The 22,675-nt window shown below is 37.6% G+C and overlaps 2 protein-coding genes and 1 long non-coding RNA gene across 3 annotated transcripts; 1 reads left to right on the top strand and 2 right to left on the bottom strand.

The window, feature by feature from the left end:
* Positions 1 to 4,666: 4,666 nt before the first annotated feature.
* On the top strand, positions 4,667 to 6,408 carry LOC110755155 (HMG-Y-related protein A-like). The gene is made up of 2 exons (XM_021956327.2): positions 4,667 to 4,982; positions 5,690 to 6,408. The coding sequence occupies exons 1-2, from the start codon at positions 4,932 to 4,934 to the stop codon at positions 6,188 to 6,190; spliced, it is 552 nt and encodes a 183-aa protein (XP_021812019.1). The 5' UTR covers positions 4,667 to 4,931; the 3' UTR covers positions 6,191 to 6,408.
* Positions 6,409 to 7,342: 934 nt separating this feature from the next.
* Positions 7,343 to 15,629, bottom strand: RAD4 (DNA repair protein Rad4 family). Its single transcript, XM_021956300.2, has 13 exons — positions 15,343 to 15,629; positions 14,638 to 14,750; positions 14,242 to 14,544; positions 14,038 to 14,130; positions 13,633 to 13,725; positions 13,422 to 13,520; positions 13,144 to 13,193; positions 11,702 to 12,469; positions 9,366 to 9,633; positions 9,080 to 9,274; positions 8,809 to 8,961; positions 8,228 to 8,437; positions 7,343 to 7,961 (listed from the first exon to the last, which is right to left on the bottom strand). Exons 1-13 carry the CDS (start codon positions 15,386 to 15,388, stop codon positions 7,572 to 7,574), a joined length of 2,781 nt encoding a protein of 926 aa, XP_021811992.2. The 5' UTR covers positions 15,389 to 15,629; the 3' UTR covers positions 7,343 to 7,571.
* On the bottom strand, positions 11,137 to 11,695 carry LOC110755130 (uncharacterized). Its single transcript, XR_002526446.2, has 2 exons — positions 11,430 to 11,695; positions 11,137 to 11,339 (listed from the first exon to the last, which is right to left on the bottom strand). It is a non-coding gene; the product is annotated as an uncharacterized LOC110755130 (long non-coding RNA).
* Positions 15,630 to 22,675: the final 7,046 nt, after the last annotated feature.

Raw genomic sequence — 22,675 nt, 5'->3', positions numbered from 1 at the left:
CGTAGCCGCCACCACCATCAAAATGCTATCACACACAAAATTGTGGATTCTCATTTCCCTTCTTTGAATGAATTATCAATCTTGGTTTGCTGTGGGGAAGGTTTTGAGCTAGTTGTTGATGCCAATACAAAATATGGGTCATGCAACAAGGATTCTGATGCATAATTGGATTTGGAAAATCTTTGTTTATTTGGAATTGGAGATGGTGATTGGGGCTTGGGTTGGCTTTGGAGAAGCTGAAGAAATTGCAGCTTATGAGCTCTGAAGGTATTGGTGTAGAGGGTCTTTTTTGTCCTTTGCTATGTTTTAATGAAGTTTCAATATTTTTAAGTTAATTCTTCAAACAAAAAAAATTAAAAAGGTTTTTCGGTTTTTAAAAGACAAAAAAAAGGTTTATAATGTAAATTTAATGGATTGGATCACATTAGATAACTATTCTAAACACAGTGACTAAATTGGCTAAATTGAAAACAAAGGGATTAAATTGGCCAACATGGTAAAACACATGGACCGTTTTGACATCCAAACCATTTATTTTGTATATATTCATTCAAAGATCATCTCTACAAAAAAAAAATCACTTGAATCTGATATCATTTAATCACTCAATTAAATTATTGAAATTCAAGTACTTTCTTAAAAAACCGTGTTCATTGATTTTATTGGTCTCAATTAGATGCCTTAATGATTTTCAATTTGCATTATTTTTTGTAAGGATGATCTATGAATAACGATGTGAAAAATAAATGGTTTGGATCGTTGAAATTAATTTCGTAGGGGACCCTAAAAGTTATCCCTCAAATAAAATTATTTGAGGGATCCCTCAATAGAATGGAACTGTATATATATAGAGTTTCAATTGAGGCATCCCTTAAATAAGCTTATTTGAGGGACACCCCTATACGGCCCACTCGCATAGTATTTCACTAATCCAAACCAAATATTTTGTCGATAGTCATATATATATATATATATATATATATATATAAAATAGATGCAACCAACCATCACATGCGGCTGCGTCTCGGTGTCAGATCTCCATCGTGTTCATTGATTTTGTGGGACTCAATTAGATGTCAAAATGCTTTTCAATTTGTGTAATTTTTTGCAAGGATAATCTATGAATATAGACTTAAAATACAGATGGTTTGGATCGTTGAAAATAAAATTGTAGTTGGCCTTAAGGGTGTCCCTCAAATAAAATTATTTTGAGAAATCCCTTAATAAAAGAGAACTGTATATATATAACCATCACATGCGGGTTTCCTTATTCTCAGAGACAGAGGGTTTCCCTTATTTGTCTTCATTTTGTTATGATTTTTCTTCAACCATCACATGCAGCTGCGTCTCGGCGTCAAATCTCCGCCTGCGTTTCGGCATCGGATCTCAACCACCATCCTTTTTGCGGTTTCTTTATGTTTGGAATAAGTCATAGAGACTCTTTGGATTCTCTGTGTAGTTTTCACCTCCCCTTTTGTGAGAGTTTTTCACTTCTCCTTTGTGAGCGTTTTTCATCTCTCCTTTGTGAGAGTTTTATTTGTATTGTTATGACTTTGTTTTTTAAAGCTTTATCTCGTCTTGATTATTCTGAGTTTTGCAATCTTAGTTAGGATGCCTATACTAGAGTTTCTTTGATCTTGCGTGATCGTTAGTAGAGGCACACCAGATTGTCTAAATTTTAATATTAGATAGCTTCATTATTGTAATGGCCCTTTGTGGCTAGTTTGTATTGACTCCTTGTGGTTAGTGGTCTTTTTGGCTGAATTATGAATGCAATCATAGAATTTCTCAACAACAAAAGAAAGTCAAGACAATAATTTAACAAGGTCCATCTTAAATTGGACTATGTCCACAGGTGACAAATCCACTAAGAAAGTAGCAAAAGTAAATCGAAGAAGAAATCACATCTGTAATAAATAAAAACTCTAATGTGATTTCACTGCTTTCAATTCCTTAGAATAGAGAATTCCTCATAAACCCAAGAGCTCACAATAACTCAAGCTTTCTAAATTTCTCTCTTAATCGGTTATCACCCTAATACACGAAACACTTAAGTCTCGTTTGGTTCACGAAAAAAATTTGATGTGAAATAATTTCCCATGTCTTTTCCCAAGGGATAGGAAATAGAAGATTCATTTATCATGTTTGGTAATGTTGGAAAAGTAACCAAGAAATACCACTTTATGGTACACCTTCACTTAAAGCAATGCAAGACCAACTTAAAGCCACACAAGGCCACAATCAGTCGGGCTTAATCGCTTCAAATCTATAAAAACCAAGTACAACACCCATAATGCAACTTACAAACCCAAATTCTCCCGAAGGGAAACCACAACCATACATCAAACTCGACAGAGTTGATGCACTTATTGGACCAAAACAAAAACTGAAAACCAACAACAACCAACCTCAACCCATGACTATAGACCCGAAAAGAAGACCCATAAATATGCTGTCTTCGGTGCCATCGATGTCGTCGCTATTGTTGTTGTCACAACCAAACTAAGTACCTACAATAAAAACACACCAAAAAAAACCCAGGACACCTAAGATTCAAGTTATGTTTGTAAGTTCCCAAAATCTGATTTTGACAATATTATCGAAATTTAAGACTTTGGTTTCGTCCTAGCATAGTTTGGAAAAAAGTCAAAGCAGATATATATATATATATATATATATATATATTTACGAAAAGGTGTTTCATTAAGAGCATTTACACCCCTTTGCCATGGCAAAAGGTAATGGTTGTTACTATTCACATGAATAGCGCCTGCCCTAGAAAAATTTTGTTGGTTTTACACCCATTGTCATGTCAACCCACGGGCAACCACTATTCACATAAGATATGAGGAGAGGAAATTGTATAGAGTTTTGGGGTGGGAAGTGAAGAAACGGCTAGGTATTTATTTTTTAAAAAATGAAAATTTTGGTTTTTTTTTTCAATTTTTTGTTATTTAAATTGCTTGCTGACATTACAATAACATCAGCATTAAGTCATCTTGCCCAGGCAAGTCTTGCCTTGGGCCTTGCCCAGTTTGGTGGAGCCCATCACTTGCCCTAGCTAGCCTTGGCCACTAGAAAAGGGATTGGGGGCCTAGGGGGCCTCCCGCGCTAGCCCCTCCAACTGGAGTTGGTTTAAAAGGAGCCACGAACAGAACCTATAAACTAAGTCAGCACACACTCAGCCAAAGCAAGGAAATTGAGAGGCTAACTTAGTACAAAGTAAAGATAAGGACATTAGCTTAGTGGTCCAAGAAGGCCATCTGCTTCCAACACTCCCTGAAGAGACGGTGGTGGTCTTTCAACCCAACAAACTTGCGCCACCGCTCTGATGCCAATACTAGCCGCTGCATGAGCCGCTTTGTTGATACTTTGAGGAATCCAACTCCATCTGACACTCTAGAGACTGTTGGCAAGCCTTCTACTTTCCATAATAATGGGAAGGATAGTTGTTGGTACTTCGAAGCAGATCATATGTTTTTGAACACATGATATGATAGTTGTTGTACATTTATTATGATTAATTATGTGGTCTTTCTTCTTATTGACAATTATATATGTGATCAATTTAGTATAGAAGTTCTAAAAAGTGACCGTCACTTCGAAGAATTACTAGTATGCAAATAGTCAACTAGCCTAAAAATATTGGCTTTTTTTTATAGTGAGTTCAGGTATAGTACATAGAATATGAGATTTGTAAATTGAGCTCACTCCTAAATATCCTAATATGAGGTCTAAATAAAATTGAAGTATATTAATAACAAGACTTGAAAGAAAATTCCGGGTAAAAAAATTATAATTAAAGTTAAATGGGGTTGTGGTTTGGGCTAGAGCCGAGCATGGTTTGTTTTAATGTGGACTTGAGTTTGAATCAAGTTGAGCTCAATAATTTTTGTAAATGGGTTGACAAGACAAGATACGATTAATTAAATGGGCCGTCATGGCACAACCAGAATTACTTAGTGGCATGATTTTAAACGAGTTGTGCCAGCTCATGACGACCCTTTTGACACCTTTACACTTGAGCTATAACCTATTTGCCTTTATACATCCTATTTAGGGTAGCGATTTTCAAATTTGTGTTATTGAAGAAATAAATAAGAGAGCCGGAGCAAATTACCAACCAAAAAAAAACCCAACAAGGTCTTGTCTAAGACTTGTGAGTCCTAAAGGCAAGAATGAGCAAGATCAGTGAGCAATTCCACATCGCTCGGAAAGGAAAAGGTAAAGTGTCATATAACTTCCTAGCAAGAGTTTTTTTTGGCAAAATAGCATAAGTTTGAGCTCATAAACAAAAGCGTGAGGGTCCTAGTCCAAAACGGATAATATCTTGCTAGTGAAGCTGGGTCGTGACAGAATGGTATCAGAGTTGGATCCCGAATGGAAATATGACAACGAATGCCAATGGCACCTTGACATTGTGTATGAGAAAACCCCCTCTCCCCCAATATTGCTTGTATAAAAAAGATTTACCCAAAAAAAAAATTTGGTCGGAAGAATATTGGTATATAAGAAAAAAAAAAGTTTTAACAAAAATAATTGTATTTAGAAGCTTCCAAGTTCCAACCAGTCGTTCCATCACCTGCCACGTCAACGATCCGTGTGATCCCCCATGACAGACTCTCTCAACCGTTCCATCCTCCACCCCATGACTCCCAGCCGTCCATTCAAGAACCAACATGGAAACAATTATTTTATTCTTTACTTTATCCTTTTGGCTTAAATCTCGCTCTTAAGTCCTTGCAAGTTGCAAATTTCTGCCGAAATCTCCAACAGTTTTAGAGTTTTACCATCTGAAATTTGAACAGAAGGTTTGCTGCTGCTGCTGTAGCTGAGAGTGTGGTGTGTGTGCTTACCTTGTGGGGTACTCTTTACACTCTGAGGCCTTCAAATTCAAACAGATTTTATTCTCTTTCTCTGCAACAATTTTAATGGCCACTGAAGAGGTTAATAAACCTCTATCACTCCCTCCTTACCCTGAGGTACATCTTCTCTCTCCTGCCCAAATCTCAAACTAAAATAATTTTCTCTTCACAACTTTTTTTTTTCCATGTTCAGCCATTATTTCTCACATTTTTAACAAATATTGGGTTTTTTTTCCTGCTGAATTTCTTAATATTTCATGACTTGGATTTGAATTTACATTTTTGGATTTTGTGTTATGAAAAAGGAAGACTAATTATGAAAAAGGAAGACTAAGTTGGGTTCCAAAATCATGTAAAAAAAAAAAAAGAGTAAAAATGGAGCGCTTGGTTCCATTTAATTCTCAAACTCCTCATCAGAAATGAACTTTTACTGATCTGAATACCTCTACCTGTTGTCCTGGTTCTTTTATTTATTTGGGTAAATTATTGAGGAAAAATAAAAAATATTGGAAATTCCTGAAAAAAGTTACCCATTTATTTCATCTAAATTCTGACTACAGTTTTAGGATTTTCCTAAAATTTCACATTGTTTAATAGATTTGGGTTCTGCTACACTGTTCAATCATTTGATATACCAGGACCGAAAAAAAATTCAATGTTTTTTTTTTTTTTTTTTTGTGTGCCCTTGAACTGCATTATGCTGACTGAAAAGCCTTCTATTTCTGGGCATTAAGTTCATCCAAAGAGCATTTTCTCAATACAAAGAAAAAGGATTTTTCGTTTTGTTTTTGTTGTTGTAAAATGTGTCAGTTGTGGTATTTCAGATGATTCTGAAGGCCATTGAAGCATTGAATGAAAAGAATGGCTCGAACAAATCCTCAATATCAAAGTTCATTGAATCAACGTATGGGGATTTGCCAGCCGGCCACAATTCACTTCTCTCTCACCACCTGAACAAAATGAAAGATAGTGGGGAGCTGGTATTCTGGAAAAACAACTACACCAAGCCGGATCCTAATGCACCCCCGAGGCGGGGGCGTGGAAGGCCACCAAAACCCAAGGATTCACTGCCACCAGACGCTGTGTTGGGTCCAACAAGGCCTAGGGGCCGCCCTCCTAAGGACCCCAATGCGCCCCCAAAGCCTCCCAAGGTTAAGGTGTCTTCAGGGAGTGGGAAGCCAAGAGGGCGGCCAAGGAAGATGGCTAAGCCTACCGGAGGCTTAAGTGGCTCGGCCACGGTGACAGATACGATGCCCGGGAGGCCAAGGGGTAGGCCTCCAAAGGTTAAGGATTCATTGAGTGCTGAAGTTAGTGTTGAGCAATAGATTTTTATTACCACTTTTAGTGTCTCTCCCCCTGTGTTTTGTAGAATTGGATGTTGTGTTGTTAGTTTAGCTGTGTCATGTCTTAACCGCTAGCCTGTACAATGTAATGCAGTTGCTTGAGGCTCTGTTGGTTTTTCTAGTTTTTGGAGGGGGTATGACATGACTGCTACTAATTATATGATTGGGGATTTCATTTCATTGTTGTTGTGATCTTATAATTCTTGTGCCAAAATTTCAGCTTTTTTTTTTGGGGGTCATAATTTCATGTTGCTTGGCTGTGCTTTCTGAAGGCTAATTTGGGTTATTCGAGGTTTATTTGAAAGTTGGGTATTTTTAGGAGGATGTTTAATGATTATGTTGGCAATGAGTAGTTTAATATAGTTGAGTTCAGTGTCGTTTGTTCAGTATCTTTTACCAAACAGAGCATCTTTTTCTTTTTCTTTTTTATACAAGTGATATTGTGGGGAAGGGGGTATCAGAAGTTAGAATCCCGGTGCAAAAATAAATGCTTTTAAGTTTTAACTACTTGAACGACAAGTCTCTTACACAAAATAAAACTGTTTTCTTTTACAAGGCCGTTACTTTGTGCAAAGTGGTTGCTCTATATTTAATATTTATGGGGCCTTTATTAGTCTTTATCTGTTGGTGTGTCACTTTCTTGAAGGCCTTTTTGTCCCATGGTGACTTCATGTGGGGGCTTAAAGGTGGACCGTGGAACCCTCCATATTTTGCGTTGAATGTGGTGTGCAATTTATGAAGGATTTTTGTTCAAATTGTTCTGCTGTGGGGTTCAAATTCAGTTGGAATTAAATAAATTTAAGGTTTCATCATGGATATCCTACTTTTAATGTTCATAACTCCCAAGGACCATTGGGCATTGGTTGTGCATTGTGATTGCTCCATTGCTGGTACTTCAGAACTCAGCCATTCACCCACTTGGATTGAGTTGTAAACTGAATATTCCTTCAACCAAAAATCTACCAAAAGTTTGATTTATTTATGAAATTATGGGTGCCTTGTATAAATTAATGATCCGATGTCCTAAGAAAATGCTAAAAGAATACAATCGAGAAGTAATAAAACATCCATCTCCCTTAGTAAACCTTTGTTTTAACTCCGATTACCCAAAATGCAATAAAAACAAAAGTTAAGTGAGACAGAAAATTGAACTATAAACATGAGGATAGCCTCAAATTTTCTACACATCACTATCCTATTGCATTTACATTTCATCAAACTCACCATGACTAATGTCAGAATGCACTTAAAACGTCAAAAACACATGGAAGTTCGTTCTTCATTCTGAGCTCAGCCCACGTCCTTAAATGACAAGCAGCATCATAATTTTAATTCAACAAAGAATATTGTTTATGTGGAAATACTACAGTTCTTCCACTTGCACCGTGAACCCACAATGACACCTCTTTGTCACCACCAAGTTGTCATCAAAACTCTGATTTTCTGTCAAGAATACATGCTCATGGTTTTCCGGCATGGCAGCTGGTGGACCAGCCGGCCTATTTTCATGCACAGCTTGTTGGCATGCAAGAGATTGCTCATCATTCAGACTACCACCAACCTGTACATCTAACTTACTGTTCACACTTTTGGTGCTAACTGATGCCACAGATGAGGAGGAATCCCCATAGAGGTTTTCTAACCTTTGACGAGTTACAATGGAAGAGAGAAGCTGATACCACCGCGAAATTGCCTGCATTTCATTTCTTTTCTTTTCTACAGCCTCTCTTCTTTCCTCTTCCTCTGCATATGCCTAAAGAACAAGTGGCCCAAACACTCGGTCAAGATCTCTAGGTGAAATGTGCTGACAATTGAATCAAGAAAACGGACAAAATTTTGGAAAATTCGCAAACAACTTTGATGGACAAATGGCAATTCATCTTCAGAGTAAACAAAATAAAACACCTTCCCATTGGGAAGATTTGAGGTACGATTCAGGGGCTTTGAATAATGAAAGGCACCAAATAAAACTGAATCACAAGAAAAATACAAATTTATCAAGGTAGCTATGTAGTTTACCTCCACTATTGCATCCCTGAACTCAGCACATACTACTATACCATCAAAGACAGGATATGACTGACCATTTTTGAATTCGAAACCAACCATGGCTGGAGCATAATCAATTTCCAGCCTCTTGGCAACATAAAACACCCTTGGCAATCTCAAGTGCACAGTCCCTGGCGGAAGGCACTTCTCAGACCATACTTCCACATTACCATGATCATTCTATGCATCAAAAATGGAATTTGTCAGTAACAAGAAGCTCCATTTAGAACTGAAGAACAACCAAACTGACTATTACTGAAGTAGCTATTACTATTATTCATTCTCGAGCAAATGTTTAAAAACGAGGGGAGAGAGAGAGAGAGAGAGAGAGAGAGAGACATAGATTAAATAACAGCATTTTTAACCTCACTAGAATGCTGAAAATATAACCTGTGCATAAATACAATTTTGTCAGATGGAAGGAAAAGTGCAGTACTAGCTTGCAGTGTGGGAAAAAAAATTGAAAATAGAAACAGAAGAAGAAAATGATGCTTTATTCATAACACTTCCAATATGAATGAACATCCACGGAAACTTTAGAAGCAATTCACCTTTGGCACTATCCCATTAACAGCATGAGGCAGATCCAAGGGTTCGAGTTGCCACTTGCCATAAAGTTCGATAGTTCGTTTTGAATTACCCCCAACAAAATTATCAGATTCAGGGTCCTGTACTTTGTGGACTTTTGAAGAACGTTTCAACTCCTGAAGAAACAAAATGGGAGGGGAGGGAAGCAAATATGTAAACAACAATGAACAGCAATAAACCGAATAGAGTTAATGCATCAAAGAAGTACTCCAAATACTATCAACCAAACCAGACCTTCACAGGATGCTCATTGATTTTAACTTGCAGCCCCTCCCGTAGCCATCTTTCTCTTGTCCTTAGTGTTTGCACACATGTCCTAGGGTAAACTGGATGACCCGAACAAAAACCCACAATGGGGCCCTTCGGATGAAGTACCTGATCTTTGGTAAGCCATTTTTCAATGGCATATAGTTGATGGTTTTTATAGGCCTGTGTATGGAAGTTCAAATGATCAAGCAATGAAAAAACATGCAGCTACGCAACTTACATCTTGTAATATAACAATATCAATTCACTATACCTGCTGATTAGTTGGAAGAGGCTCAGTTAATGCCTTAGTTTCCAACTCCATATCCTCGAGAGAGTTTCTGGTAGCAATCACTGCTCTGTCAGAGATGTTTAAGGATTTAGCTTGTTCATGTCCTGATGAGGATCCAGTGTGTTCTTTCTCCAAATGGACGCTGTCGCTTGTTGCTGTCACCTCGAAATCTCTCAATGGTGCCAATACCGCATCCCACCATATTGAATTGACTCGTTGGGATGCTATCTGATACCACTTCAGACAGTACCTGCAGGGTGACCAAGTTGGTATTGAGGATGATTGAAAGTAGTAAGACCAATAATAACAGCAACAGCAACAATAACAATAATAATAACAACAATAACAACACCAACAATAACAACGATTGGTGAGCATTTACTAATGACCTACACTATTATAAACTCCTGTCAGACACAGCTTCAACCCCGATTATCACTACGACAGGTGGGCATTTGTAATGATCTACACTATTTAACAAATAAAGGGCCTCCTACAGGATATGATTTTGATCGGAAAAAATGTGGGTAAAAATCCAATAGAAACCAGGATCAAAATATAATTATTTAGAAATTGTGAATTAAAAGTTGGCTGGAAATGTGACGGACCTGACTGGGATTCCAGTCAGTCAACCCCGTTTCAAACTCTGCAAAACCATGTTCAAAACTCCAGATAAAATGCACAAAAACAGGAGCATGAAAAGCACAGGTTAAATCAAAACTAATGCACGTAAAGTATACTAAATTTCATAATAGTAAGCACTGTTAAACAAGCCTTAGAACTAGAAAATAACACGATTCAGCATGCACAACAAAGAAAAAGAGCAACTTTAGGCGGTTCGGCCTGTTGCTTACATCCACCCTTAGTTTCCTGGTACTGCATAAATCCATTAAAATTTAAATAGGGATTATGGTAACCCATAAAACCTTACACATTACAAATATACAGAAATTTCAACTGAAATCTTTGGGACTTCACAGCAGAAATTCACAGCACAATCAACCAAACACTATGAACAATCTAAGCACTTCTTTAAGTGAGTCATGTGGTGATTGTCACTGGAGAAGATTTACAAACAAAGTCATGGTGGTGATGTTGCACAATGGTAGAGAAAACATTAGAGAACTGTTCTAGGTCTTCCTCTCTGTGGAGCGAACGCAACCAAGGGGAGAAGGAAAAGAGTTTCAATCTCTGAGGAATTCTCTCTCAAATCTCGCAGGAATGAAGTTAATAAGCAGATGATCAACTGAACCGTTTAATAAAAATGCCAGCTCCAACACAAAAAGACAAAATCACTGTTTGGAATTCATTTAAAAAAAAGGCGCAGTACACTCTGCAAGATGTGCGCAAAACCCCATAGGGTGTGGCCAACTCCACAGAGAAAGAGTCAACTGGAGTTCAAGAGTTAAAATGGTTTAACCTGTGACTACACGAGCATAAGAAAGTATTCAAATCAATGAATAGATCTTCAAACCTTGAGGCAATCCAACACATCTCGAAGCTTCTTGATGTAACCCTGAGGAATTTCCCAATCTAACACACAATAAGAACAGTCTGTACTGCTTGTAGATTTACTTTAAATGGGTTGAATTGACAATTGATCAATCAATGAGGAAAGCATCAGATACCCATACATTGAAGAATGTTGCCCCCTCAGAATTTTCTCCCGTCTATGTTGTTGTGTTGGTGTCTGAGCAGGCCATACACACACACACACTCAAGGAGAGAAGGAGACAGAGAGAGACATAGAGAAGAAAGAAAGCCAGAAAAATAATACAACATGATGACCATTGGTTCTGGTGATTTATGATGTCAAATACAAATCATGTTTAGTAAACAAATGACAAAAAGAAATCAAGTACCCTTGGTCACTTTTTTTTTCAGTGATACATCATAATACCCCAGGAGCCTTTTCTTTTTGCAACCATTACCGAGTGAATAGCATGGGTTCACATCCTATAGTGCAGATGTGCACAACAGATGATCAGATGTTTAAAAGAAGAAGAAAAGGAAGATTTTTTACATATGAACTCAAAATATCCATACCAGGCCTTTAATTTAGTCCATTTATGCATTCTGAATTGCATCAAGAAACTTGAAGCATGTCTAAGCACTACCATGGCATCTGGAATCGGTCCCAGCTCAGGAACAACGAATTTAAACAACATGCAACCCATGGTATGGACTCACACTTTTTGCAGCACAAAGCTTGTAGGAAGTTGATAGTGTGTAAAAAAGTACGCAACAATTAGATTAAAGTAACTGCATAGCATAATAGTAATGGTGAATATAGATAAAATCAAAGACAATGAAATAACCTGCGAGTCACATCTTTAGCCCCATTCCCAGCAAAAGCAACAGCATATCGCAAAGATGTTTTGCATGCTGCAGCTAGAGCTTCAACCTTCTGCTCTCCATCAATAATTGCACTAATAGCATCAATATGCACCCACTTTCCAGTCAAGTTTTCCCCCTTGCAGTATACTTCTGCCCAATACAAAGGAGAACCTACTTTTCTCGATCCAACTGCAGTAGAGATACTCTGGGACGAGTTTTGTGATTCTTCGCTAACAATTCTTTTCATTCTTTTTGAGTAAGAGAAATTTTCATTACCATTCAAGTATTTCACACCTGAACCCATTTCGCTATCTGCAGTTGGCGCTGCTGTAGCAGAAAGTGCCATTTTCAACTGCATTTCAAACTCAAGATCCCCTCTCCTCTTTAATCCCTGTGATTTCTTATTAAGGACTGCTTCAGAGATATCATCATGTGCCTCACAAGCTAATGTATCTAGCATTCTATCATTCACCTCATAAGCATTACAAGAACCTTTGGGCTGAGTGTTGTTACTTGTTGGGTGGCAGTCCTTACTTCTGCATGAACCCATCTGAGAAGTTCCACAGACATTGTCTCTCTCATTACATGAAGGTGATTTACCAAGAGACACAGAGACATCCTGTTTTCTAGCCACCATTGGAGTTGAAGTACTGAATATTCCCCTACTTGATCTTCTTGCATCTTCACTAGAATATTCAGTCTTGTCAGCATCTGGTTTTAAGGAGGCAACATCCAAAATGGACACGAACCTGCCAAGCAACCAACAGACAAGAGTGAAAAATATAGAATTGATATTTTGTATGAGCAAATCTAGTGCTATCAAGTCATCAACCAAATATTTAAAAGGGGCTAAGATTTTTATACTTCTTAGATCATCAATATCCTCACTTCAAAATTCCAGCGTGCAAGAATACTCTCTAAAGCTCAAATTATGCCTTCCTACAAAGTTCCTAGGAAATCAATAGCACTCTAAGTGATTGCTCCAGGCGATCTTCTATGTGACAAATCAGATATGGAAAGCAAAATTGAAATTTTCTATAACAAATTATCAAATGTTATAATGGAATGATGGGTACAAGGATATTCTGCTTCACTAAAGATATCAGCTTCTAGAAATGTAAGTTATACTGACTTGACATTTTTAAAGAAGGTCATCCTCATTTCAAAAAACAATAGAACAGACAGCAATATTCTTAGAAATCTTAGGGGACTTTTTGTAGTCCAATTTTCAATGAGGAGAAGCTGAAGAAGCAAGCAAGAAGCCTTAAGGAGAAAGTCTTCAATAAGAATGATTTTTTCTCTCTTTTCACTCCAGAAAAGTCACCACATTGAAAATTTAGACAAAAGATAATTATATTCAAAAGCACTGGTTATCAGCAAGGACAACACAATATTCTCAGTTTTGTCATAACAGATATCATACCGGGTTGTCAGATTTAAAGCTCTAAAGAGTGCCACAGACAACGCAGCAATCTGCAACAAAAATGATATTCTTAGAGCACTAATTAACTTACAGAAAACAATGCAACCATTATAATAAAAGAATATCACTCAAAAATGTAGACTAACTTTTTTATCAGACTCCAATAGTTCATAGGTACCAGTTTACAACTAGTGACTAGGTCTACAAAAGATAATTGAATCCAAAGAAATTCAGTCAAATTTAAAAACCCTTGTGAAATGATATTAGAAAAAACTGACCTCTTCTTGAGTCCCTTCACGGGTTTCAAGAGCAAAAGTCAGAGCCGAACAAAATGATCTGCTCACACTTGTACTTCTAACACAGAAGTTATTTTGAAACTGCGAATTAGATGTGAACGAATCAAACAAGATAGAACAGTTGTATTCCATTAATCTACAAACAAAGTCAGGATGCATAATGCAAGAAAATAAAGTAAAATTAAAGCCATACCCAAAAGACTAGGGGACGCAAATCCTTTACAGTAGGTTTTGCAACCTTTGATATATGCAGCAAGTGCACTGGAAGAAGAGAAAGTAAAGTAGCCTGCCACATAGGTAGCTTTTAAGAATAGAAGACCTCAAACAAGGCCCAATTTTTGTAATTAGTGTTATCACTGTTATGTTATGGTAAAATGAAAAACAATAATACAAGTAACAATGGACTTTTGAGATGCTCGGATTATCAGGATGACAATGCCAACAATTATCATAATATACAAGAAACAACGACCTGCAGAAGAGCATCGTCACAAGCTATACATTTAATGTTAGTGGTATCTTTTATTTTCTTTGATAAATTCAACATGTAAGTTCATGTAGCAAATATTAAGATCATTATTTACCAAAACCAACCTACCTGAATAAGAGCGTCATCACAAGCTCTATCAATCAATCTTCCCCGTGCAAGTAAACAAAGTAAATGAACCTTATGAACAAGCTCAGCCAATTCCTGCAAGAAAACCAGAGAAGTTCAAACCCTTTTGGCATTGAGTCATGACAAAAGGAAGGTATAATGAAACAAAATGCCACATCAAATTCCACATGAAAATCTGTAATTCACCTTATCTTCAGCAGAAGCCCGACGAATACGTTTCTTTCTTGTAGAATCTGGTGTCTCATTTAATTCAATAGTCACTTCATGATCGCCCATGGAATTTAAAATGGGAACTGGGCCATCTTCCCAATCTGAGTCATCCAGTTCTTCCCTAGTGTCTGTAAAACTGCACTGAAAGCTTTCCCGATCAACTTTCTCTTCCCAAGAGACCTTTCTCTTTGCATCTTTACTACCACCCGCAGTTTCCAAAGTATTCCCTCTGACTCTTGAATCCAAATCTTCTTCATCTCTTTTTCCCCCACACTCTGGCTGAAATACAACCAACATAAGACAAAGCCTCCAAATGTCAAAAAATTAATTTTCACATACGTGTGTGCTCATAACAAAAATAAACGGGCAAACCTTTCCAATTGAATCACATTGATGCACACTATTCTCAAATTTTTTTCTCCCAGTTTTATTGCAACGCCTCAGAAGTTTGCCCACAGCCTCCAGTGATACGTCGGCAAGAGTTCCTGAAATCAAGATTAAGTATTAACTTCAATACACAACTTTTTAAGACTCCCTAAGCAAAGCACAGTTCAAACCAACAATAGCTTTGGTTCCACACAACTGGGGATTTCCATTAAATTACTCCAAGTGGCTTCTGCTATTTGTTCCAAATAAAAACACTCAACTAAACTAAGCCAAGAACTGCTGCTGCATCTGGTGAAGTGGACACTAATGTTTAATCCAATTCCACCTCAACAAGATAAATAAAAATTTGCAATTTCACTTTCTCTTTTTCCCACAAGTTCTCAGCAACCAAACAAACAGGAATATATATGAAAACTTAAATACCAAATTGCACTACAAAACGAAATCAACCCGCAGAACTCAATACACTCTTCAAATCAAGAACACTCACACAACCATTTTAATCTAACCGTTTCTTCGTTCGTTAACTAAAACATTTTTTTTTCCAAAAAAAGGGAAATATTTACAAGTTCAAGAATGCCACAACACAATTAAAACCCAAATTCAAGTAAATGATAACCAGACAAAAAACCAAACAGAACCAAACAAGAAAACGCAAAACGACTTTCTCGTCGGAACGTAGAAACATACCTGATGACGATTCTTTAGAACGCTTAGTCTCGTTTTTGCTTCTCATTTTTTACAGGCCCAACTGTACAGGGAGAGGATCGCGCGTAAAATTGTTACGGTCTACTTTTTTTTTAAGGGTTAGGATCTTCTTGGTTGCAGTCGGTGTTCGTGAATGAAGAAGGAATAGTGTGATTTGGCGCGGTAAGCAACAAGTAGGGCTGGGAAATCTACCCGCTAAACTGAAGAACCGACCGCACCGGCCTAGATCGGCCCTGTTCACGGTTCCAGACAGTCAGTCTGACCGAACCAATTGACAGTTAAAAAGACAAAAAAAAAATTCGTAAAAAGTCACTTTTGGTCATTTTGTCATGTTGCTTCTTAGAGCATTTTCAGTAGTTGCCCTTGTCATGCTAGAGCAGCAACTATTCACATAAATAGTAGCTGTTCTTTTTTTTCACATATTTATTTACCTAAACAATTAATTTGGACAATATTTTTTTTTAAGATTTTTGGTGTGGAAAGTGAAAAATATGACTAAGTATTATTAAAAAAAAATCTGAATATATATATTTTCAATTTTTTCGATTTTTTTAAAATTTTTTTTGTTGCTGACGTCAGCCCCTTGTTTTGGATCTTAGGCTGAACCTGCTCTCGGGCCAGCCCTTCTTTGTGGCCCCCACCTCGCCCTCGAGCCAGCCTTTGTTGTTGGAATCGATTTTTTGGCCCTAACCCCCCCAGCCCGAGTCCAGCCTTAGCTGCTGGACTTGCTCTTATACCATCTTATTCGGCTCATGTAATTATTATAGGGTAAATTGTCGAATTACCTCCCGAACTTGTACACAACTATCAATTTACCCCTTGATCTTCTTTTTTTAAATAGTAAATTAGGGGCTCGAATTAAATTTTATTATCATGTTCCCCCATCGTCAAAATTCCCACATTTCATCCATTAATCCGTCCATTTGACTCACGTTGACTCTCTTTTGAGGGTTGTTATGGTCATTCCGCTTGGATTGAATTACCCAGGTGAACCTCACTTCTCATTTTGCACCTCCAACTTCCAAGGTTGGTCCTCCATTTGTTTCTAGCAATTTTCATCTATCTAGAGAGAGAGAGAGAGAGAGAGAGAGAGAGAGATGAGGACGAACTTACCTGGCAACGTTGATGGGTCACACAGAGGGAGTTCAGAGTTCGAAGACGGTAATTCATGGATGTTGTCATCACGAATTTGCTACTGTGGGAGGGTTGCAAAAATTCAGACTTCTTGGACCTCTTCACATCAAGGACGAAGATTTTATGTTTGTTCGTGGGTGAGTTGAATTTTGAAGTTTGGGTTTCAAATTTGTAGCTTTGAGTTTCCAAGTTTTAAAACTTTGTCTTTGCAGAATCGTTGTCAAATGTGGGAGTGGGGTGACCTTGTTATATACAATAGATCTAAGTAAATAATTCTAGGATTGCTTAGGAGAATTAACAAGTTGGAAGCAGAAAAAAAAAAAAAAAAAAAAAAAAAAAAGGGAATTCGAAGCTGAAAAACCCATGGTTTTGGGTGTCATTGTGCATGTTTGGGGTTATTATGTGGTTGACTTTGAATGAAGATAAAGGCACCAATGGGCAGCTGTAGAAAGGGATGGATAGTTGGCATTTTGTAAGTGTTATAAAGGAATGGGTGCTTGCCATTTTGTAAGGATTAGAAATAGATGGGTGCTTGCCATTTTGTAATGGTTAGAAAAGGATGGGTGTTTGGGTTTTGTAATGGTTAGAGTCAACACATCTAGACTCATGTTGCGTCGAATCGGCATAGCCAAAAGAAGCTTTATGAAAAAGCTTTCAGATTCCCTTGATTTCGTCCCTCTCCAACCTTCGATTTCGTCCCTTTCCAGCCCTCAATTCCGTCCATTTCCAACCCTACAAACCGAGTGAGATGTGAGAAGTGTGTGAAGTGTGAGAACTGACCTATTTAACCCTGGGTAATTAAAACCACTTGAGAATGACCAAAATAACCCTCAAATGGACAGATTAATGAATGAAATGTGAGAATTTTGACTGTGGGGGGAACATTGATAATAAAATTTAATTCGAGCCCTTAATTTACTATATATAAAAAAGATTATGGGTAAATTGATAGTTATGTACAAGTTTATAGGGCAATTCGGCAGTTTACCCATTATTATATGTTTTAAGACACACGGTTTTCTCATTTAGGCGAGGAAGTACTCTTTTTTCTTTTGTTTGCTTACTTATTGACCCATTACTATGATGACATTCTTGACTGATACTATCAATCAACAACTCTAACAGAAAATCACTTTCTTCCTTGGTCCAAAGTTCATAATTATCGGAACTTTTGCTTTTTCCTTTGTCCTTTCCTTGTTGTGAATATTTCATTTTACTACATCATACATGTAAGAAAAACTTCTTTTACTACTATATCATATATCACACATAATTCTCACAACTTTACATCAAACATGTAAACAAGTACAGTTGTGGGGCCAACATATAAACCAAATAAGACATTAAAAAATTTCAATTTTTCAACCTTAACAATGTTTGGAAAAAAAAAGGCAGAAAACAATTGTTTGTTCAATTAGGTATCAAAATAACACTTGTCGTTCTTTCATATCTTGAAAACCATCTATAATTGAGTCAATACTAAACTTTTTTGCAATTTCCTTTTTAATGTATATAATCAAAGAGTTTGTGAGAAAGTCTACTTCCTATTTGATAAAGGAGAATTTTTGAAACTTTATTTGATTGGCTACTTTTATTTTTTATTAATATATTGGTGGGCCCCAAAATTACTAAGTCTTTCTATTTTGTAAAGAAATCACTTACTCTTTTAGTTGTAAAGAGAGAGAAACGCATCTTTTCTTTTGTGAGGGGACCACAAACAATTTATTATTATATAGATGGGGGAGCCCCTTCAGGCCTTAACAAAGGCTCCGCCATTGAACAAGTAAACGACAACAATAATAGAGCCAAATAAGCACTTGAGAAAAGGCCATTAGGACAAATAAATACTTGCGAAAAAAGAAAGTCCCAAATTTTAGTGTTGTGTAGTTACCTGGATACTCTTTTTTTCTTTTTGTCTTTTTTAAGAAAGAGAATTCATTCATAGAACCAAAGACGTACAAAGAACGATATGATACAATGGCCTCGTTAAAACCTTCTTAGGACAACCTCTTGGGACAAACCCCTGGGGAGAAAAGAGTACTACACATGTCATGGACTAACAAGAGAGTCCAATTCAGGTAACTTTGGACCATTACAATAAAAGAACAAATCAAAAACGAAAACTAACACATAGACCTCCGACGAGAACCGCAACTATAGACCAACACAGTAAACCTATATGAGAGGACTGCAGAACATCCCAACTGTCAAAAAAAGCCTTCTATGAGCAAAATCATGGTACTTTGACACCCACACAAACTGCAAGGCATACCATAGCATAAACTAGGAGGGAACACGTAGGAGGAACACATAAATAACAGTAAAAGAACCTCTACGAAGCACTCCACTTCAACTCATAACCAGACAAAGAAAACCTCCTATGATCAAGCATAGTTTTTTGGTTAGCGCATAGTAAAGAAGAGGACCACATCCCAACAACTACCACCAGCGTCATTGATGCTGCCGCCATTGAAATGGAGACAAAACATCATCCACTAGGTATCACAACTCTCTTGAGGAGAGACACAATTCATCGTCACCACATAAACAACAATAAAAGGACCCCTGAGGAACACTCAACTTCAACTAAGAACCGGACAAAGAAAACCCCCTATGACCAAGCATAGTTCTTTGGTCAGCGCAGTTAGAGAAGAGCACATCATCCCAACAAACTACCACCAGCGTCGCTGTTGCCTTTGCCGTTGAAACAGAAACAAAACATCATCCACCAAGTATCACAGCTCTCCTGAGGAGAGATACATTCCGGCGTCACTACTATCGCGGTTGTCAAGACAAAGACAACACCAACCACATAGAACACTGCAAAAACAATCAAACAAAACAAACAGACAAACATACCTAGATCCAAACAGATCTAGACTATCTGGGGAGGGGGAAGGGAGGAGAAGAGGGGATAAGAGGAAGGGAAAAGATGGGAGAAAAAGAAGGGGAGATGAGGAGAGGAAGGGGAAGATGGGCATTGGGGAAGAGGGGCAGTGACCACCTCCCCCCTTAGGTTCCTTGCGGTTGGTTATCGGCAAGGAGAAAGGGGACTAAAGTGCGACTAGGGTTTTTTAGAAACCTTGTTATATCTTGTCTACACTAGTTACCTAGATACTTTTGAGCAAATAAAGTATGCTTCAATCTTCTTTTAATGATACACCAATCTGAGCAAACAAAAGTAAAGATTAGACTTATATTAATATGTAATAAATATCATTGCATATATAACTTGATAAACTTCAACGAAAAGAAAATATACACTTGATAAATTCATTTTCATTTCATGCAAGTCAAATTACAGGGGCATCACAAGCCAAAAAAAATTCATATATGCTTGTAATTAAGCATTAATCAATGACTCTAATTTTTTAAGGAGTTTGGGTAGCAGACAATAGGAGAAATGAGGGGGAGTGGGTGTGGGTATAATCAAATTACAAAGGCTTTTTTATATAAAAAAAAATGTGAAAAGGGGAAATTACAAGCAAAAAAAACGAGGGCACGCAGGCCCAAAAAGGTCGAAAAAGAAAGGAACCGAACAATTCAAAGGCAAGCCCGTCTCCCACAGCTTAGAAGGGGTCAGCCCATGGCCCAAGTTAGCAACGGCATCCGTTGTAAAGTTCGCCTCGCGGTAGATATGATTGAACAACAGAGCTACACAAAAGGAAATGAGAAGCTTTATATCCTGGATAAAGGTGCAAATACTCCACGGCGGATCCGCAGCCTGATTAACACAATCAATGATAAACTTTAATCCCCTTCCACAAGAATATTGCCCCAGCCTCTGTGGATCGCATAAGCAAGGCCATCACGTAGAGCCATGCATTCAGCCACAGAGATAGTGTTGTCACCAATGTTCTTGGCTCCAGCCAACAATACATGGCTGTCAGAGTTTCGAATAACAAAACCCGAAGCAGCTGAGTTATTACGGACATAACCATCAAAGTTTAAATTGACCCAGCCCCATGGGGGAGCCTTCCATTTAATGTGAAGATGGGCTTTAGGACCCTTCACACGCTTGAATTTTTGGTGCTAGTACTCCATGCCAACTTGCCCAGCCACAATTAGAGCACAAACAGGTTGGGGGGTAACATCTTTGAAAATAAGATTATTTCTAGCTTCCCAAACTTGCCAACATAAGAGTAGAGCTTTAGAGAGCATGTTGGGGCCATCAGAAGTTGAACAAGCCAGGAGTGTGCCCAGCCAAGTGAGAAAATCAAAATTTGAGGAGGTAGACACAGGAACCATGTTGGTGCAGCTCCAAATACTTTGAGTGAAGAGGCAAGTAGAGAACATATGATTAATGGTTTCCCTGTAGGAGTTGCATAGGGGGCACTCCGGATTGATGTGGGGGAGAAATCTGTGCAAATGACTCTGCACTTGAAGTCTTTTCCTAATAAGTAACCATGAGAAAATCTTGACTTTAGGGGGGATAGTGAGCCCCCACATTTTCTTAAGAAGCGCTGCTTGAGGATGAGAAATTTCATCCTGTACATGCACATTATAAGCACTTTTAATAGTAAAAATTCCTTTAGAGTTAGGGCCCCAAAATAATTTATCTTCCAAGGGGGCTAGAGGAAAGGGGATAGAAATAATTTTGTACAAAATATCTTCGTCAACAACCTCTTTAAGCTTATCTACATTCCAACGTTGATTAGTTAAAAATCAGCAACAACTAGCTGGAGGTTAAGAGAGCTTCTTTGGGTACTAGGAATCAGGTCAAGAATGGGGAAAGGAAAAACCCAGTGGGCAGTCCCAAAAAGAATGGACTTACAATTTCCCACAGTACACCTGATACCCAAGTTAAGAACAAATCTTGCATCTAAAATTGCTTGCCAAGCTGAGGAATGAGAAGCCTTCTTTTTTAGGGCTAAGAAATTTTCTTTTTGAAGGTATTTTAGTCTTACAATCTAAGCCAATCTCACTCCAAGCCCTCCCATGGAGCACAAATCTCTTTCCAAGAGACAGGAGGGATTTTTGTTTGGTTGCCCTAGAAAAATTTCCTACATGTAGAGTTCATTTTTTTACTAACTTCAGGAGGGCATTTAAAGCAAGATAAGGTGTGTTTAGGGGTGCCAGAAACACTTGCCTTAATCAAAGTGAGCCTACCCGCCCGAGACAAGGTTTGAGCCTTCCAACTAGCAAACTTACCCTTAATTCTTTCAATCATGGTTTTGGCATTGAGAGGATCTTTCTAGAAGACAATATTACTGATCCCAAGGTAATGACCAATGGTGGCTTTGTGTTGAATTTGCAGAATGCTACCAAGATACATTGTTAGAGAAATACACAGTATATTTATGAAGATTAACTTTCTGACCAGACAATTCAGAGAAATAGAATAACAACTTATTAATGTTTCTAGCAGCCACAGGAGTAGCTTTGGCAAAGATTTAACAGTCATTTGCAAAAACCAAATTAGAGATACGAAAACCTCTTGGCAAGGACAAAATGCCCACATTAGTCTTGGAGGCAAGAGCTAGAGTATTACAATGCCTAATAAAAGGCTCTATGCATAAAATGAAGATGTATGGGGAAAGAGGGTCCCCTTGTTTAATGCCCCTAGAAGGGGTGATATAGTCTGAAGGGGAGCCGTTAACTAAAACCGAAAACGACGTACTAGTAATACAATTCATAATCCTATCACACCACTTGACACAAAAACCAAATTGGAGGAGACAAGCCTTAATATTAAACCAATCAAGAACATCATAAACTTTTTCCAAATTAAGCTTAACGGCCATGGATCCTCTAGAACCTTTCCTTCATTTGAAATCATTAAACAATTCATGAGCAATCAAAATATTATCAAAGATAGACCGACCAGGGGCAAAAGCACCTTGATTTTTGGATATGCACTTACAGAGGATGGGTTTAAGCCTATTAATGATAATCTTAGTAATGATTTTGTAAGTTACATTGCAAAGACTTATAGGTCTAAAGTGAGTCATAGTTTCAGGGCCATTAACTTTGGGAATGAGAGCAATATTGGTATGGTTAATTTCTTTCAAAGATATGTTTTGATTAAAGAAGTCATCAACCAAATTTTTGAGAAGGTGTTTTGTATTATTCCAACAATTATGGTAAAAAATGGCATGCACCCTATTTGGACCCGGATCTTTAAGAGCACCGATGCTTTTAATAGCATTATGAAATTCCAAATCAAACACAGGAGCTAATA

The sequence above is a fragment of the Prunus avium genome, chromosome 3 (assembly GCF_965620075.1).
Source record: "Prunus avium chromosome 3, drPruAviu1.hap1.1, whole genome shotgun sequence".
Taxonomy (NCBI): domain Eukaryota; kingdom Viridiplantae; phylum Streptophyta; class Magnoliopsida; order Rosales; family Rosaceae; genus Prunus; species Prunus avium.
The sequence above is the reverse complement of the archived record's forward strand: the minus strand, read 5'-3'. Positions and strand labels throughout refer to the sequence as shown.

Excerpts from the sequence above, each read along its gene's own strand:
- RAD4 (XM_021956300.2), bottom strand. The coding sequence starts at position 15,388 with ATGAGAAGCAAAAACGAGACTAAGCGTTCTAAAGAATCGTCATCAG. Across the intron at positions 13,726-14,037 it reads GTGATGACGCTCTTATTCAG|GCTACTTTACTTTCTCTTCT; the intron begins GTAGGTTGGTTT and ends CCTATGTGGCAG. Across the intron at positions 9,275-9,365 it reads CTCTTCCAACTAATCAGCAG|GCCTATAAAAACCATCAACT; the intron begins GTATAGTGAATT and ends TTCCATACACAG.
- LOC110755155 (XM_021956327.2), top strand. The coding sequence starts at position 4,932 with ATGGCCACTGAAGAGGTTAATAAACCTCTATCACTCCCTCCTTACCCT. Across the intron at positions 4,983-5,689 it reads CACTCCCTCCTTACCCTGAG|ATGATTCTGAAGGCCATTGA; the intron begins GTACATCTTCTC and ends GTGGTATTTCAG.